The 16622-nt window shown below is 40.3% G+C and overlaps 2 protein-coding genes across 2 annotated transcripts; both read right to left on the reverse strand.

The window, feature by feature from the left end:
• Nucleotides 1-335: 335 nt before the first annotated feature.
• On the reverse strand, nt 336-5972 carry LOC122887968 (G protein-activated inward rectifier potassium channel 3-like). Its single transcript, XM_044221719.1, has 3 exons — nt 5820-5972; nt 2188-3384; nt 336-804 (listed from the first exon to the last, which is right to left on the reverse strand). Exons 2-3 carry the CDS (start codon nt 3362-3364, stop codon nt 608-610), a joined length of 1374 nt encoding a protein of 457 aa, XP_044077654.1. The 5' UTR covers nt 3365-3384; nt 5820-5972; the 3' UTR covers nt 336-607.
• A 1418-nt stretch (nt 5973-7390) lies between these two features.
• zw10 (zw10 kinetochore protein) lies at nt 7391-16498 on the reverse strand. Its single transcript, XM_044221725.1, has 16 exons — nt 16299-16498; nt 15384-15518; nt 15143-15244; nt 14646-14723; nt 14003-14162; nt 13437-13589; nt 12875-13072; nt 12507-12643; nt 12104-12286; nt 10880-11103; nt 10314-10385; nt 10044-10213; nt 9588-9718; nt 9231-9362; nt 8697-8899; nt 7391-8154 (listed from the first exon to the last, which is right to left on the reverse strand). The coding sequence occupies exons 1-16, from the start codon at nt 16401-16403 to the stop codon at nt 8034-8036; spliced, it is 2304 nt and encodes a 767-aa protein (XP_044077660.1). The 5' UTR covers nt 16404-16498; the 3' UTR covers nt 7391-8033.
• Nucleotides 16499-16622: the final 124 nt, after the last annotated feature.

Below are 16622 nucleotides of genomic sequence, written 5' to 3' on the forward strand. Positions count from 1 at the left end.
GCTTACATGTTAATGCATCAGTAATATTCATTCTTTAATGAAATATGTAATAACAAAACACTAACATGGACCATTATGCTGTATAATGAGTACTTTAACTTTTGATACTTTAAGTGCATTTTTCTGATGGTGCTACTATGACCACCACAGGACTGAAGTTCCATCATTACTTGATGTCAGCTGAGCCAGTTCCATTCGCTGAATGAAGACCATGTAGTGGAACGTTCTGGAGTTGAAAGGTCCAGAAAAAGTCAGAAAGTAAGTGGACTTTTGAGTTAAGATTATTTTGCCACACTACTTTTTCAACTGCCCAGAAATGACCACAGGCAGTTGGGTTGAGAAGAATGTTTACTTTTTATTTTTGATATATTATTCAAACACACCATAAAACATTTCATAATGTAACAGAGATTAAATGGCATATTATAATAAAAACATGGAACAAACCTTATTACACATACAACAGAACAACAGCAATTATGGCTGCCCTGAGATTAATATTCATAAAGTATAATTGTTATTTTTTATCAGGGAATATCACAATAAGTCACTCATTTTATGCCATTTTATTGTACAGAAACAAGAACTGATGTTTAGCCAACATTTTCTAAAACACGACTTCTTTTTCCTTTGCTGTGCTCCTGTCTTTTGCACTGAGTAGGGACATTTGGACTTCAAAGATTTTGTCAAATGCACTGTAGTCCACACGAAACGCCCCTTTCTCCAAGGAAATACACGACTCAAATCGGTGGCCCCAGAGGACCTCATCCTCTGTGTAGGATGTCCTCGCCTGGCATGTCATACCTGCGACACAACAAAGCATCAGAGGGTCATGTAAATGTCACTTTATTGGAAAAAGACCTGACAAATAAATTCAGAACAGCATTCGCATCATATGTACTGTAATGTAGCATTTTGAATAGCCTATGTCCACTATTATGGAAATATATTTGAATGCACATCTTTTTATCTTCATTTCTGACCTTCCATCCACACTTGGCCAACATTTTCAACCAATACAAACTGACCTTTTTCAGTAACTCTGTGGTCTTATTTTGCAGTGTTACTTAACTTCTCAAAAACACTGATTTAAGGTACTTCCAAACAGCGTGCAGTAACCACTGGGTGTGTTGGCGTTCTGTATCTTAAACCAACAACTGCAGGGTGCAACTCCGCTGCCACAGCTACCAGCTATATCAGATCATACACACCATATGCTACAGGTCACAGCTATCCACCTAGTCTAATCTCATCTTGTAGCAGGATTGTAGCTTAAAATAAAGGAAATAGTTAGTAATATGATGATTAATATGGCAAGTTTAGCTAACTAATGACATAAACATTGTTTACTGGCCCTGACCGGATAATCAAACTTCAAAGCTGATGTTGCTCTAAGACTGTTTTTGGTTTTTTTATGATATAAGACACCAGTAAATACAAGATACGAGTAAAATTAGCGCCTGCTTACATTGGAAACATTGGAGGGGGCAACCCCTCGCTGTCTGAAATCCTTTCATTGTTTTCAGTCAACCACTCAAACATAGCCAAAGTACTTCGGTTTAGCAGCAATGTTAAGACTCCTTCCTCAAGTTCAAATCTCACTGCACCAAAGCTATTCCTTATTTCTGCATGAGATAAAGGACATAAGCAAACAACACATTTGACATCCAGCTTCCAGTGAGATGAGTGATTTATCCTGAACTTTACCTTCAGCACCTTCACCCAATGGAAGAAATCTTTTCAGCTGTGCAGGATTAAATAAACTCTTTATACTAATGTAATTGACATGTCTTACTGTTTGTGTTGTCAGACCACTGCCTGAGTACGAAATTGTAATTCAATTGACAGTCTCAGTGAAGCATCCCAGGAATTACCATTAGCTTTGGATGACAGGTAGTCATCGAGATATGTCAAGGACAACAGCTGTGTTGTGTGTTCGGTGATACTGAAACACAAAATAAGTGATCAGAGAGAGTCAGAGTAGAGACAACAGAGCTGTATCCCGAGGATCAAGCAACAGGCCGTGGCCTTTTCATCCAACCACACTTCCTACCAGATGCACCATTTAACAGTTTGACAAGTCTTCTTTCAAGACAGGAAAATGCAATATTTTGAAATGTAGCTGCATTACTATGGACATGACCTTTGTTGGAGGATAGCACAAGACTTAAAAATACTTCTACAAACCAGATGCTTCCACGATGCCCTCCAGGATGACAATGATCTCAAAGGTCTCCCTCTTCAAACGCTTGGACCCCACCTCCCAGAAGGGGCTGCTTTCATTGATGATGTGGGTAATGGTCTGGGGTTCCACCAGGAGCAGCCTGTCTCCCCCAGTGTCGTAGCCCAGATTGATTTCTGACTGCTCCAGTGGAATGAACTCGCCCTCCTTGGTCTGCCTGGACTTGATCAGCTTGGCCCGGATCTTGGCATCCACCATGTGGCTCTCTCTCAGATCCCCAATGCGGAAGAGCATGCACAGCTTCTCGTCACGCTCACATATGACACAATACTTGCTGAAGATCAGCGTCTGGGCTCTCTGCTGTGGCCGGGAGATTTTAACGAACATGCAGCCCACCATCAGAGCATCAATAATGGAGCCAAGGATGGACTGGACCATCAGGAGCACCGTACCCTCAGGGCAGTTAGCTGTCACCATCCTGGAGCCATACCCAATAGTCCTCTGGCTCTCTATTGACAGCAGCAGAGCTGAAAGGAAACTGTCTACATTTTCGAAGCATGCCTTCCATTGTGGGTCATCAACGTGGGAAATGTCGTCTCGCAACCAGGCACTGAAGAAGTAGATTCCGCCAAAGGCCACCCATGTGAGAATGTAGCACATAGTGAAGACGAGGAGGAACCAGCGATACTTGAGGTCCACTAATGTGGTAAAAATATCTGAGATAAAACGACTCTTGTCTGCAATAGGTCCCAGATTTACCCTGCACTTGCCATCCTTGGTGACGTAACGCTGGCGCTGATTGCTGGCAGTGACATGCAATGAGTGCTCATCACCCAGCAGCTTACAGTGCTTCTTGTGACTCTTTGCAACATGCAGCTTCTCTATTGCAGAGACGGGAATGTTACTGTTGCCGGTGGAGCCTCTCGACTGCCATCTGGAGCTCAAACGCTTGAGGTGTCTGCTGCGATGCAAACGCTGAGGCGCTGGGGTCTCTTCTTCTGGTTCCACATGAGCTGCTTGGATAGTGCGTTGTTGGGGGAGCTCTTGATTAGCCATTGTCAGAGAGGACTGGCTGCAGGGACTGTGGGTCAGGGACGGAGACACCTCCTGGGGTGGTGGGAGTGATGAGCAGTTAGCATTGTTCAAGTTGTGGATGAGAGAGGCTATTTTTGTGGCCATCATGGGAGCAACAGTGGGTTTAGCTGTAACCAGAAATGAAGGAAAACAATCCATAATATTCACAAAATGCAAAAGTACAAAACCACCATATAAATGCCAAGTAGATTCAACACCTTTTGAAGGCCGTCCAATTCTAAAGCCTCCTCCAAAATGTGGCTGTGGATACTGGTGATGTGGCCTGTGTACCCTTTGTGTCCTCAGTATTCAAAAATTCACTTGTTCGGGTGTCTGTGTCCTAAAGGTGGGGACTAGTGCTGTGATGAATCCTCTGTAGCTGTCTCATTTTTGGAGGAGTAAAGGTGCTCAGTGCACAGAACCATCAGTGTCACCAACTGAATCAGTAGTTTTTAGTAGAGATCTTTACAGGTCCTCTTGTTTCCTAGTAACTCTTAGACTCAACCCAAGACCTGAGTCGGGCTGATCAGGTCGGGTAAGGTCCCATTGTATTGCCATGGGTCCCGTGTCTGTGTGTCTATATGTCTAATAGCTGAGTGGATCCGAGCAGACTCTATCAGCTCTGATCACGTAGCGCGTCAGAATCATCACAGGATAAAAATATGCTTTTTAGAGGCAGACAGGGAGTCTGAACTGTGAAGTGCAAGAAAAATGAATTAATGTATTGCTGCTTCTTGATCGCGGCCGTTTGTTAGGCTAATTGGTGAAACATCATGCAGCTGACAGTGTACATGTTCTCTCTCTATCAGGGTCTGTTCAGGCTGACAGCATTTTGGATCAGGTCTGTTACTTATTTTATTCACATCACGTTGGGGTAGGGTTTAAGGTGAGCACAAAGAAACTTTCCCTCTTCAGCAGATGAATGTGGAAACAGCCTTCTCAAACTTTGCACACACATGATCCTGCTCAAGCATCCAGGTGAAGTAACAATAAGCAAAACGCATTTTTGAGTAGAGGAGGACTAAAAAAAAACATGTGTCATCATATAATATAGAAAGCTGTACCTTGTGAGTGTAAGGAGTGTAACGGACTGGCTATGGTCTGGGCAGGTATGCCAGCAGATGTTTAGCAGTGAGAGTCTTGACTGTTGCACTTTTTGTAGCATCTCTCAGCATATCACAGTGGAGATCATTGCTGAGGTCTTCGAGATGTTGATTAGGCTACTCTACAAGTTTCGCTTCTGTTTTGGGCAACGGAATTAAATTGAATTACGTCAAATATGTCAGTTTTCATGTTAGATGGCAACTAAATCTCTCTTGTTAATGCCGCTCCAATACTTCTACAAGGGTTTTTGGAAATGGATAATGATAATTTAGACAGTGGTGATGGCACTCAAGAGAGAATTTCATTCAGTGCAACATGTACAGTATATTAAATGTTCCATTTTCATTTTGTTGACAACTTCAACCTCTTATTTATATTCTGCATGCCCTTCCAAGAAAAATTCCCTGAGATTCCCTCAGATACGTCTGTAGATCAGCCCGAGCTGTGATGGTATATGATGAAGCTCTAAAAACAAATGTTGCTTTCCTTCCTTCAAGCATAACATGAGGTTAGGGTTCATCAGTCTGAAGTGGGCTGATCAGTGTCTCAGTCACTGTTACAATTTATTACACATGTAGGGATTATCACTAATCCTCAAAATTAATCGGAGAAACACAGAAGGAACATGATGGATTTAAAAAGATTACTGACTGTATTTGCCAGAAGGCTTAGAGAAAGTATTGTCCAGATGTGGCAAACATTTGAACATTTTTAAACAGTGCTGCTGTTTTTACTGTATCACAACACACACACAAGATGTGAACAAATTTCTGAATCCACACCACGTGACCCAGCTGTGTGGTACAGCTGTTCAGGGAGCCAATCAGATGGACAGGATTTTACTGTGAGGGAATCTATCCTCTTAAACAGGCAGAAAAGGTAAAAACGTGTTAACTGCCTATGTGCTATACTGTGTATGTAAACTATTATGTACAAATATACTTAATATAAATTATAATTTTACATTTATTTGTAAATTTGTAACTGACTATTTTCCCTGTAATTAGTACCTTCTTGGAAATTAAATAATTTAAGCCGATACAATAAATCATTTAATTAATCGCCAACTATTTTTCAATCACAAATGCCAAGCATTCCCAGGTTTCTGCTTCTCCAGTGTTAGAATTTGCTGCTTTTTCTTGTCTTAGATTATTCTAAGATGAATATTTTTAAGTTTTGGTCAGACAAAAGACATGTCAGACATTTGCAGACATCACCGTGGGCTCTGGAAAATTGTGAAATCTTTACTTTTTTTTTTTTACAACAAATTATTAATTAAGATAATTAAAATAAAATCTGCACATTCATCTAATGAAAGAATCCTTAGTTGTAGCCTTAAAATTATTTCTAAATTACACACCAAGATAGGTGAAGGGTTACATTTACATAAGTTACAACTTAAGTTTAAGTGACACTTAAACTGAAAACATCATTACAAAAAGAGAAAATAATCACATACCTCTGTAAAGCAGCTCTGCCAGTTAACTTCCTTGTTGAAGTCATCAGGTTTGATCAGATGGAGGAGGAGACATGGGGTGAGTGAGGAGCTGCTGCTGTGTGACAGCTGTTTGTCTCCTCCCCCGGTGTCATTCACAGAGCAAATTCTGACAACGCTCAACCCAAAGCTCTGCATGTGGCTGTGGCAGCTTTGTGTCAGTCGACCACCTATTTAAGTGTCATCACATCAGATCAATTTATCATAATTAAATTTAAACATCTCTGGATTAACAAGAAGATTATTTTGGGACAACTGTAAAAACCATTTAGATGTCACTAGTTACTCTACTCATCTTACCAGTCAGGCTCCTATTTGCATCCAAAGCACGCACACCTGGCACAAAGCTCCACACCAAGTATTTCTATCTGTATTTTCAGTATTATCCCTTTAAAGAAATAGTTTGACATTTTGGAAAATAACTTTCTTACTGAGTTGGATGAGAAGATCAATACCGCTCTCTTACAGACAGTATGAAGCTAGGCTTAGTTTAGCATAAGACTGGAAACAGCTAGCATGGTTCTGTCCAGCACCTCTAAAGCTCATTAATTAACACGTTATATCTTGTTTATTTGGTCTGTACAAAAACCAAAGTGTAAAAACAAAGTTGCCCAGTGACTTCCCGGAGTCACCATGAGGTTACCAGTCAGCCAGTTCAGACTCCTGCTTTCCTTTAAAAAGGTGCTGATAGGCAGATTCTTTTTTTTGGTTTCGTTTTAGCTTTGACCTGAGCCAGACTAGCTGTTTCTGTTCCCAGTGTTTATGCTAAGCTAATCGTCTCCTGGCTCTAGCTTCATGAGACATGAGAGTGGTATCGATCTTATCACCTTACTCTGCAAGAAAGCAAATTAGACTACCTTCCAAAATGCCAAACTATTCCTTTAACAAATCCCGTGCAGATTTACAGAAGATCACACCAGCAGCTACATGCTGGATGTACAGTAAAATGCAAAATAGCAAATGGACTGCATTCTAGTAATGCTTTTATCCAAACTGCTTTACAATTTGCCTCAGTCACCCATTCACACTCACACTGATGCCAGTGAGCTACCATGCAAGGTGCTGGGCTTACCATCAGGAACACCTTAGGGTTCAGTGTCTTGCCCAAGAACACTGTGAATAGGAGGAGCCAGGGATCGAACTACAGACCCTACAATTAATGGATGACCCCAAAGATTTTTTTAAGGGTACCTTGTTTTTTTATTTTCTGTAATGTCCATTTAACAAGGTGCTGACCTGACCATCAGGAGCAATTTGGGGTTCAGTGTCTTGCCAAAGGACACAAAATGCAAAACACACCGATGACACAAAGCAAGGACCATGCGACAGAGACAATGTTCGCGGCAGTTTCACAACTGAACCTGAATAACCTGGTCGATGATTAACCCCCCCGCAATTACATGGCTGCTAACAAACATATATACAGTTGCAATTTCTTCCTAACAACATACTCTGCATTATGTACTGCCACCAAGATCATCATCATATTCATTAAAAAAAAAAAACAGTTTGGAAAAGGAAAAGGTTCTGAAAAGTTGAGTCTTTTGGTTTATTTGGACAAGTAATAAATACATTATAGAAGAGTTCAGTTTAATGGCTTACACAAGGAAATTCTTAACAAGAGATGGAAGGTCCAGGGTATCTTTGTCAGAAATAAATGGTTATTTAGGTGTTGAGGTTGAAACAAATATCACCAAACAAACTCTCCTGAAATTACATCAGTACAGAAAAGCTGAGACCTCTGAAACAAGCTACTGATGAAGTTTGATTAACAATGTGCAGCAAAGTTAACCCTGGATACGACATCACATGTCAACAGATGGCAAGCTGCTGGTTACACAACCTCAGTTGGCTTTGTAGTGGTAAACCCCCAAAGCTATATGACTGAGGCTGCGGGATGCTGATGTAAAGAAGCCTTCATGTAATCTCTGTAGGACTAATTGCAGTCTTAAAAGGAACATAACCCACAGATTGATTACAACCAACTTATATCCTCAGCGAAAGCACCTCAATCAGACAGGGCAACCATTTCTCTGTGACAAACTGTTCAACCTACATACACTTAAGTGTATATATTTAACGCAACAGAAAATGGAAATGAATAAAGGCATGAATCATATTTTCCTCAGAGGAAAAAGTGCTATAGTATCTTCATTTCTGGACATTTGCTCCAAGTATCTATTTGATTTTGGTCAGAGCTACAGCTCTCCTCTCTGTATTCTGAAACAAGGCTCGGATCAGATTCTTCACCTCTGAACTGGAGAACTCCAACGCCAGCGGACCTTTACCGTCAGCCCACCTGTGGAGAGCAATCACAGACAAATAAGCCAATCACACATATCGATGAAAAAAAAAAAAACTAAAAAAACCCCCTGTATAATGGTAACCAGACTGTTGTATATGTCTTTATGACATATAATGTTTGACTCACCCTAAAGGACTAAAAGTCAGGACATCTTGGCCTTAGCTGCTTAAATTTTTTTTAAAACATTTTCTGTCTCTTGCTAACTGCAATCTATAAAATACAACAACTGGCAAACCAGACCAATTAAAGTCCTGAATCTATTATTGAACAAATCACGTCATTCATTCTGCTGTAGGTACATTTTGGGGAAATTAGCAGAAGGGAGAACGAATAAGATAAAAGAAACTAACTATAGCTGTTTCATGTAAAAAACATATTTAGGGCATTTTACAACTTCAAGCCTAATTGTAATCATTGATTAAAATATATATTTTTTTAAATCATCAATTGAATGTGTTTTTCATACCAGCAAATACCCCAAACTGTTTTATTTACTTTATAAAATAATTTGATGCTTTATCAAGTTTCCTTCTTACCTGTCGACTATCTCCTGCAAGTTGGCCCGCAGCACAATGACAAGCTCCTTGAAGGTACTCCACTTCTTCACATAGAGAGGCACTTCCTCCTGGTATTTCTTGTTCTTGTTTTCCTCAGCCAGAGGAATGAAGACCAGCGGACCTTCCTCAATGATGGTTTGGCACAGAGTGTGGAGGTGCTCCCCATCCTCAGAGGAAATATCCTGTAGGCAGTTCGGTGAGAAATAAAATCCTTATTATTCTCTTATCAAGATTCTGACTTTTCTGTGTTTTTATTTTTTATTATGAGAGATTTGTTAGTGTTTAACTTAACAAATGTGGGTATTTTATCAACCTGTGACTGCATCCAAAGCAAAACCAGCTATCCAAACCCATACCTACTGATGGAATTAGAGCGGTGGAAATGTAAATCATGCTGAATGTTATTTTAGCTATAATAGTGCAGGTAATCCAACCCTCCTCTGCATCAGTATAATCCAAGCCCTACGTATATGGAAAGGGACTGTGAAAAAAATAAATAAATAAAAGACAAACCTCCAGCATCATGATTTTGGCAATGACCTCTGTGATGGCTGTGTTGAGGAGGTTGCCCATGGCTTTACAATAGATGCTGACTGGTAGGACATCCTGCCACACTGTTCCCAACTGCTTCAACTGATGGATGACCTGCAATCAAGCAAACAGATGATCACTGTATGAGTGAGAAGCAGTGCATGAATGAAAAACTGAATAAAAATAAAGCATTGGTGAGACTTATGATGAGCTGCCTCATACAGTCATAGTTATAGCCAGAAAGTTAGAATGCAATGCAGCCTCACAAATGACCAGTTTCTGATACACTCTCGTTATTACAACAAATTCACATTTTATTTTTAAGGCCTTTCCTCTTACCTGTCTTACGGCTTTGCTGGCTGCAATGTAGTTGTCTTCATCATCCAGGTTGCAGAAGTTGTGAGCAGTGGAAAGTCTCTCCAACAGTTCAGCTCTCTGGACGTTCATCTGTGCTAAGAAGCATTGGGCACCTTGGGAAAATGACAAAAGGGTGCTCAGCATATTTCAAGGCAACTGCAGGTTAGATATTAATATTTCGTATGTAGAAGTGGAAATTTTGACAAGAAAGATCAGAAAGGTCACCAAAACAAATGGTGACTTGTTATCTGTGGACCATGAATGTCCACAGGAAATTTCAATAAAATCAAGCCAGTAGTGTTGGAGAAATCCTTGTCATAGACAAAAGTGTTGGTCAAAGGATCACCAAAATCATTAGGAATCAGCTTCTGGCGACCATGAATTTCTGTAACACATTTCATGGCAATGTGGCAGACAGTTGTAGAACTGTTTGTTTACCCAGTTTCCTGAATCCAGGCACCATGTCAACAAATGTTGCAACGCCCTCGCTGAGGGGCTGCGGCAGGTGAGCTCTGAAATGGTGGCCCAGGGTGAGCAGGTGGTGGGCCAGGTACATGCAGTTGTTGTGCTGGATGGCAGCCAGGTGAGGGAACTTGAGCAGGTTCTCCCTGGATGGAGGAGCAGAGAAACAAGAGACAACCATTTACAGTTTCAGGGGAAATGCGTTGGTTTGATCTGCTATATGTTATGTGATGGAAACATCCTTACTTGTGGTACGTCGGTACAACATCATAGAACAGCTGGAAGATGTTTCTCACAGTGAAGAAGAGTTGTAAGGCACTAAAAAGAACAATAACAGGAATTGATTAGATTCACTTATTCACTGATGATGTTCTGACAAGGCTCAAGCCTCCCTGCCTGGTGACCTAATAAAGCCTCGGCTCTAAAGGTCAGGATATCTTGGCCTCTGCTACTTCGTTTTTTAATTAAAAAAAATAAATAAATCCACCTTATTTTGAGTGACATGCCGATAGGACTTTAATTCATTCATTTATTGTCAATGTGAAGGTCACTGTCCTCCTTCTGACAGTAGGCTGCAGCTGTATTGACTTGTATAGCTTCATAGTATTTTATAATGATTGTAGATCAACAGTGCTGTGGGCCAAAGACAAACTCTAAAAGAATAAAAAAAAAAGTGTATCAAATCAAATAATCATAAATAATGCTGAAACTTTACATCATATGAAATTACACAGTTTGGACTATTGCATAGCACTGTCAGGCACATTCGACTCTTACAGCAGACAGTTGGGTCTATGAGCACTGTTACATACCATTGTGTGGAGCTCCCAACGGCTTCGCACAGGGTGTTGAGTGCCAGCTCCATCAGCTGCTGCACTGACTCACTGATGCGGCAGGCTGGCAGACACAGACTCCACGCAGACAGCTGCTTTGTGTTCTCCATTGTCATCTCCTCCTTGGTGGTCTCTTGCTTCACTTTCACCTTTAAATTTGGAGCAGGCAGCTTGGGAAGACGCAGCTTGTAGTCTGGTGTGATCTAACAGAGGAAGATCGAAAATAATGGTAGCAATTAAATAAGACAAACTGCATCTGGAGATTTTGGGGGATATAGCATGTAAAGATGGACTGCAGTATAGTGAAATCTAATATAGTAGTGCCCATTTTTTGTGAGACAGTCAGAGAGGTACATATTTCAATTCGTTGTTTCCTGGTTGTACTAGGGATAATTAAATAAATAAATAAATGTGTGTGTGTGTAGACAAACCATTTGATAAACATCTGTATCACACAACGTTGTTGATAGCATCTTAAAAAGCACTGATTTAACACCGTAGTGGCCCAAATATAAGACAAGTACAGGTCCCTACGTCAAATTACATTAAAGAGAGTGTTGCATTATGGGTTGTTTGAAGCCTTAATGCTGCTAGGCTATCAAGTTTCTTCAGGTCCGTTTATAGTGTGTCTTTTAACACTAAAAGTGTTTAGGAAGCTAAGTCTAACCTGCGGGAGATTCGTGTAATGTGTTTGGTTACTACATAAGAAATGATGTGTGAAAACGCGTCTCCCAATGTCTTTACTGCAGAAGTGGACCAGAAACCATATCAAATTTGAGGCAGGTGTCACAGAATGGCATGATGAGGAGCTCAAAAAGAGTCTGAAAAAAATGCTAACTGCCAGAGAAAATTATTCTGACCGATTCCAAGAGCCTGACAGAGAGCGCAGGTATGTGACTGATAAACAGTATAAAGAAGTAGCTGCACAAATGTGGGATTCACATTCTGCTTAAAGAGAAGTAGGCCTATTTGATGGTTCACTTTTATGAGAGAAAAGGCTTCAAGCTTTTAGGACTATCGTCTCCTTGGACTAATAGTATCTCTAGAAAACATTTGTTACTAAAATTTGTTTACTGAAAAACAGCTAAACTTAACACCAAAGTAAATAACATGCATCTTCAATGTTTCCTGTTTCCCATTTCAGGTTATAGCATTTGAACCAATCACCATTCATCCAGACACTCAGCCCCAGCTCACACATACTTTGACAGTGTTGTGCATCTTGGAGGTCATGAGTTTGCGGGCTGCCACGATGACATCCTTGCACTTCTTGCTGGCAAAGTGACAGTTGACATCTCTGGCATATTTGAGCAGGTCTGTGGAGTCGCCCTGCAGATACTCCATCTCCTTCAGAGACTTCTCAAACTCCTCAGTTTCCTTGATCACCTAGAACAAGTACAACAAAATATATTCTGTAAAAATGTATTTCTCATCCATTGATACTAATGTTACACAGACTAAAATAATCTCTTAGAACAGCAAGACAAAGACATACATTTTGTCTAGAAGGGATCCTTGAGAACTGCTCACAAAAGTGAACGAGTAACCCCTGTATATTTTCTGTTACAATATCGTTACACTATACAAACTTCTGTTAGGTCCATACAGTGTTGTAATTCTCCAGCTGGCTGCTGTTGGTGGGAATGGAGTAGAGCAGACACTCGTGGATGATGCACTGGGAAATTTCCTCCCAAACCAGCTCCCCCAAGATGGCCGAGAGCTTTTTATCACCAATGGACACATCTGAAAAATAACAGAAACGTGACTTGCCTTTCTCAAGCTCATTGTATTGCTGAAATATTACACAAAGTTTGAGGTGAACATGGTAATAGATATGATGAATACAGTCATTTGCAGTTCAAATCTCATATTCAGGCTGTCACTACTGAGAACAATATTTGTAATTTTGAAATTGTCCACCTGCTGACTGGTTCTACTGATTTGACTGCTTTGGGAATGAGAACCATATTGTACCTAGCAGGTGTGCGTGCAGTGTCTTGAGCACCAGGAGCAGTTTGGTGTAGACCTGTGAAGGAGTGGATCTCTCTTCGTGGCTCTCCTCCAAACACTGTAAAGCAAGGATGGTTCCCTCACCCTGCTGCTCTGTTACCCTCACTGACAGTGACGGGTACTTTACCAACGGCTTCAACATGGTCTTCAACAGCACCTGACCTGAATGGCAACAACAGAAACCAGTACTGAGCAGTTTCTGATCTTGGATACATTGTGCTTTAGTGCTAGATCAATAGATTAACTGGGACGATAAATCAGCTGATATTAGCTAATTGCAGATACATCAGCCGTTAAGTGCAGAAATGCCACAAATATTCTTAGAAACTGTGTCTCCATTACATAGTCCACCAGAGAGCACTGACTAGTTACAGTTTTCATCTGTAAAATGTCCCACTCAGTACCAATATTGTGTGAATATCAAATTAACTGACAAATTAAGTGTCTGGAAGGTATGAAAACACATTTTTTAATATATCGTGAAAGTACTGCCTATTTAACAGTGAGTAATGTTGCTTGCTCTTACTGAAGAGTTTGATCTTGTGCTGAAGGTCTCCCTGGATGGCCAGAGCTTGCAGGACACAGCACAGGAGAGCAGGCGGTTTCGGTTCACCGTCCTTACTGCAAGCATGGCTCAGGTTCAACTCCACCTTCAGGAAGGACTTCAGACCTGCAGGCTCTGGTGGTACACATTCAACAGTCACTACTAATGCTTCACGCTCAGATAGGCTTGCTGTCATGTTTTTGAAATGTACAAAACAAGAAATGCTAACAAGTAAAAGACCAGTTTATAAAATGCATCAGTTTTGTATGAGCTGGGTGAAAGGCAATGACTGGAATTAATGCAGTCACTGGGTGAAAGGTGAGAGCCAGTGAGTATTGGTTTGCAGCCTACACAATCCTCTAAGTAAATTCTCCTCTGCCTTTAAGACAACACTGAACGCTGTTGCATTTAAAAAGTTTATTTTGTTTGATGAAGCTATTTTGTGTTGCAAAAAGTTCAAACTCAGCAAAGTGTGGAACAAAGACTATTTCATATAGTTGTATTAGTACCACATTGGACACACATAGTGTCCAATACACAAGTCTTACCCTTTGAGGACGGTAATCTCCAGATGACGAGGCCCTTCCATTCATCTCCCAGGTGGTAAATTAAGTTTTCTCTCTGCACTGTCAACTCAGAGCTGAGAGCACTGAGCAGCGGCAGCTGGGAAGTCTTCCAGCCCTTGAGTGAATCCACACTGGCCCTTGCCTGGAAAAAATATTACCAATCAATCAGTACGTTAACATGCACTTAAGAAACCAGGTTACTGTAAATACATGTATAAATGTAGCACGCCAGTAGTGAGAGTTCACCCCTATCCTCGACCTTAATTTAGAAGTATGGCATGCTTATTTTAAATGTATAAAAGCTCGTCTACACAGGAGGCGTTTCAGCTGCGTTTTTCAGTCGTCTCATTTGATCCAGACAGATGTGCAGATGAAACTTCCTCTTTTTGGAATTAAACTACACACAGCACACAACACTAACTGACAGTGATTTGTTGTTTGTAGAGTGAGATGTGATTTTTTGTTGTTGTACTTTCAAGTGTATTACAGGGGTAGTTGACAGCATGTTTGACATACATACAGAAGGATCTAAATTAGCTCAGTCATAATGTCAGTTTTCGATTAATTGCCCAGCCCTGGTTCAGAGTAGAGGTAAGATGGTGTGGACATGATGTAAGCAGCTTACCCTTTCCAGCTGGTTGGCTGCATCAACATACTTCTTGTCTGGTAAAGCTTTGCTGAACTCCTCCATTGCATTGTGAAACTGAGTAACACAGAAGATATGACACAGAAACATTCAAACATGTAAATTATGGATGCTCAAAGTACCACTGTTTATCTGCTAATACAATTCTGAGAACTAGACTTTTATTTAATGTATGGCTTACACAAACATATTCCATTTCTTTTTCAGGACAATGCATATAATAACTTTTATTATGAGCTCATTAGAGAAAGAAATTAATAGAAAAGTATACAGAATAACAATCAGTTTTTTTTCAAGAAAGCGATATCATCCTTATAATTTCACGATGTAGAAAAGCAACTTTAATTTTATATATATATATATATGATAGGTTCATAATCTGGCTATTGGAGCCATGTGGAAACTCCCTGACACTATTAATTTGTGACAACATATTACATTATATTTTACTTAATAAATTGCAGTGTATGTTGTACCTCTTTTAGGTGTCCAAGCATTGTTATGATGATAGTATTTTTCTCCAGCTGCTGCTTCAGCTTTGCATACTCAGCCACAGCCAAGTGGATATTCTGCTGCACCTGTGTCCACGTGCACAAACACCAAACAGTTAAAAACTATGGCACTGCTGTAAATCTGCCTCGAACAGAACTGAACCCCCTTTGTTGTGCTCTTCCAGGGGACCTGGCTTAAGTATTGCTTTAACAGTTTCACACATACCTCAGTCTCAATGCAATTTTTAAGGACATCCATTTCTTTGGAGACCTCATCAACCTGTACCATTAGCTCCTCAGATGCTTGAAGACTAGGTAGGAAGTCACTATACTTCTTGTTTATCATGTCACATACTTCTTCCTATGAAAAAACATAAAGAAAACAGAGTAAATTGATAGACCTTTTGTTTTAAGCCCAGAGTGTGACTGTAACTCTCATCCACCTGTAAAACAGTAGTTGATGTAAATATACTGTTACTCTGGTCTGAACAAATGATGGCTTTACAAAGGTCTGAATTCTCATTTATAGAAAACACAGTCATTATACTATCTTTATTCTATATTGATGCATGCTTTCTATTGAACAAGTGTTCACTGAAAACACAAGGGCATCAACAAAAGAACACAGAGGAATTTATATATACATATATAACTATAATAACGATGGATCACAGGTTCAATAATTGTAGCATTAACTTTGTCCTTGACGTTTACAGTTAAGGTTGTCATTTTTGGCTATTCGGGTGCACTCATAGTGAACTTTACCGACAAACCGAACTGACATAAATTAATATCAAAGGTTTCAAATATGCCTCAAGGTTGTATAGTTTTACTGATATAATCGAGCCACGTATTCAGATGCCACCACTGGGTCTCTGCACCACATATGGCTTAGCTAACCAGAGTCTTGCTAACAAAAATGCACTTAACGCACTGAATTGAACTAGCTTGAAAGTCCACTCTGTACTGGCTAATGTTTATTTGCAGATGCGTGTTATTTCAGGGAATACCATGAAAATCCAGCTAACAGTCAAAGGATCAGTGAAAGTCCATACTTATGAATGTTAGCGCTAACAGCTAACGCTAACGCTAGTTCAAACTTTACTTAGAGTAGCTAATGCTATGCTAGCTAGTGGATTACCTTTGTATCTTCCACCTTGCGCGACATTTTGCTTATTTTACTGGACAGGTCTTCTTTCTCCAGTTTGCCAGAGCTGGCGAGCACTTCAGTCACAAACGACGCCATGCTGTACAATAACGTTATTAGATTTTACACAGCTGTGACAGATCAGCACAACAAAAACTCAAGACCCGCCAGGCGATCTGATTGGCTCCGAGATGTCGGCGACTGGCTCCTCCTCCGCTCCCTTCTTCTTCGTTTTTCATTTGATGACAAATTGCTACCATACACTACCATTACCGCCACCAAGTGTCTTTATCAACTGCCTGCCAGTTGATGATTGAA

Source organism: Siniperca chuatsi, linkage group LG14, assembly GCF_020085105.1.
Source record: "Siniperca chuatsi isolate FFG_IHB_CAS linkage group LG14, ASM2008510v1, whole genome shotgun sequence".
Taxonomy (NCBI): domain Eukaryota; kingdom Metazoa; phylum Chordata; class Actinopteri; order Centrarchiformes; family Sinipercidae; genus Siniperca; species Siniperca chuatsi.

Coding starts and splice junctions, on each gene's coding strand:
- LOC122887968 (XM_044221719.1), bottom strand. CDS start 3,364: ATGATGGCCACAAAAATAGCCTCTCTCATCCACAACTTGAACAATGCT. Junction 805..2,187: donor GGGCATCGTGGAAGCATCTG/GTTTGTAGAAGT, acceptor GTTGTGTCGCAG/GTATGACATGCCAGGCGAGG.
- zw10 (XM_044221725.1), bottom strand. CDS start 16,403: ATGGCGTCGTTTGTGACTGAAGTGCTCGCCAGCTCTGGCAAACTGGAG. Junction 13,590..14,002: donor GAGATTACCGTCCTCAAAGG/GTAAGACTTGTG, acceptor GTGTACCACCAG/AGCCTGCAGGTCTGAAGTCC. Junction 13,073..13,436: donor GCACAAGATCAAACTCTTCA/GTAAGAGCAAGC, acceptor GTTGCCATTCAG/GTCAGGTGCTGTTGAAGACC.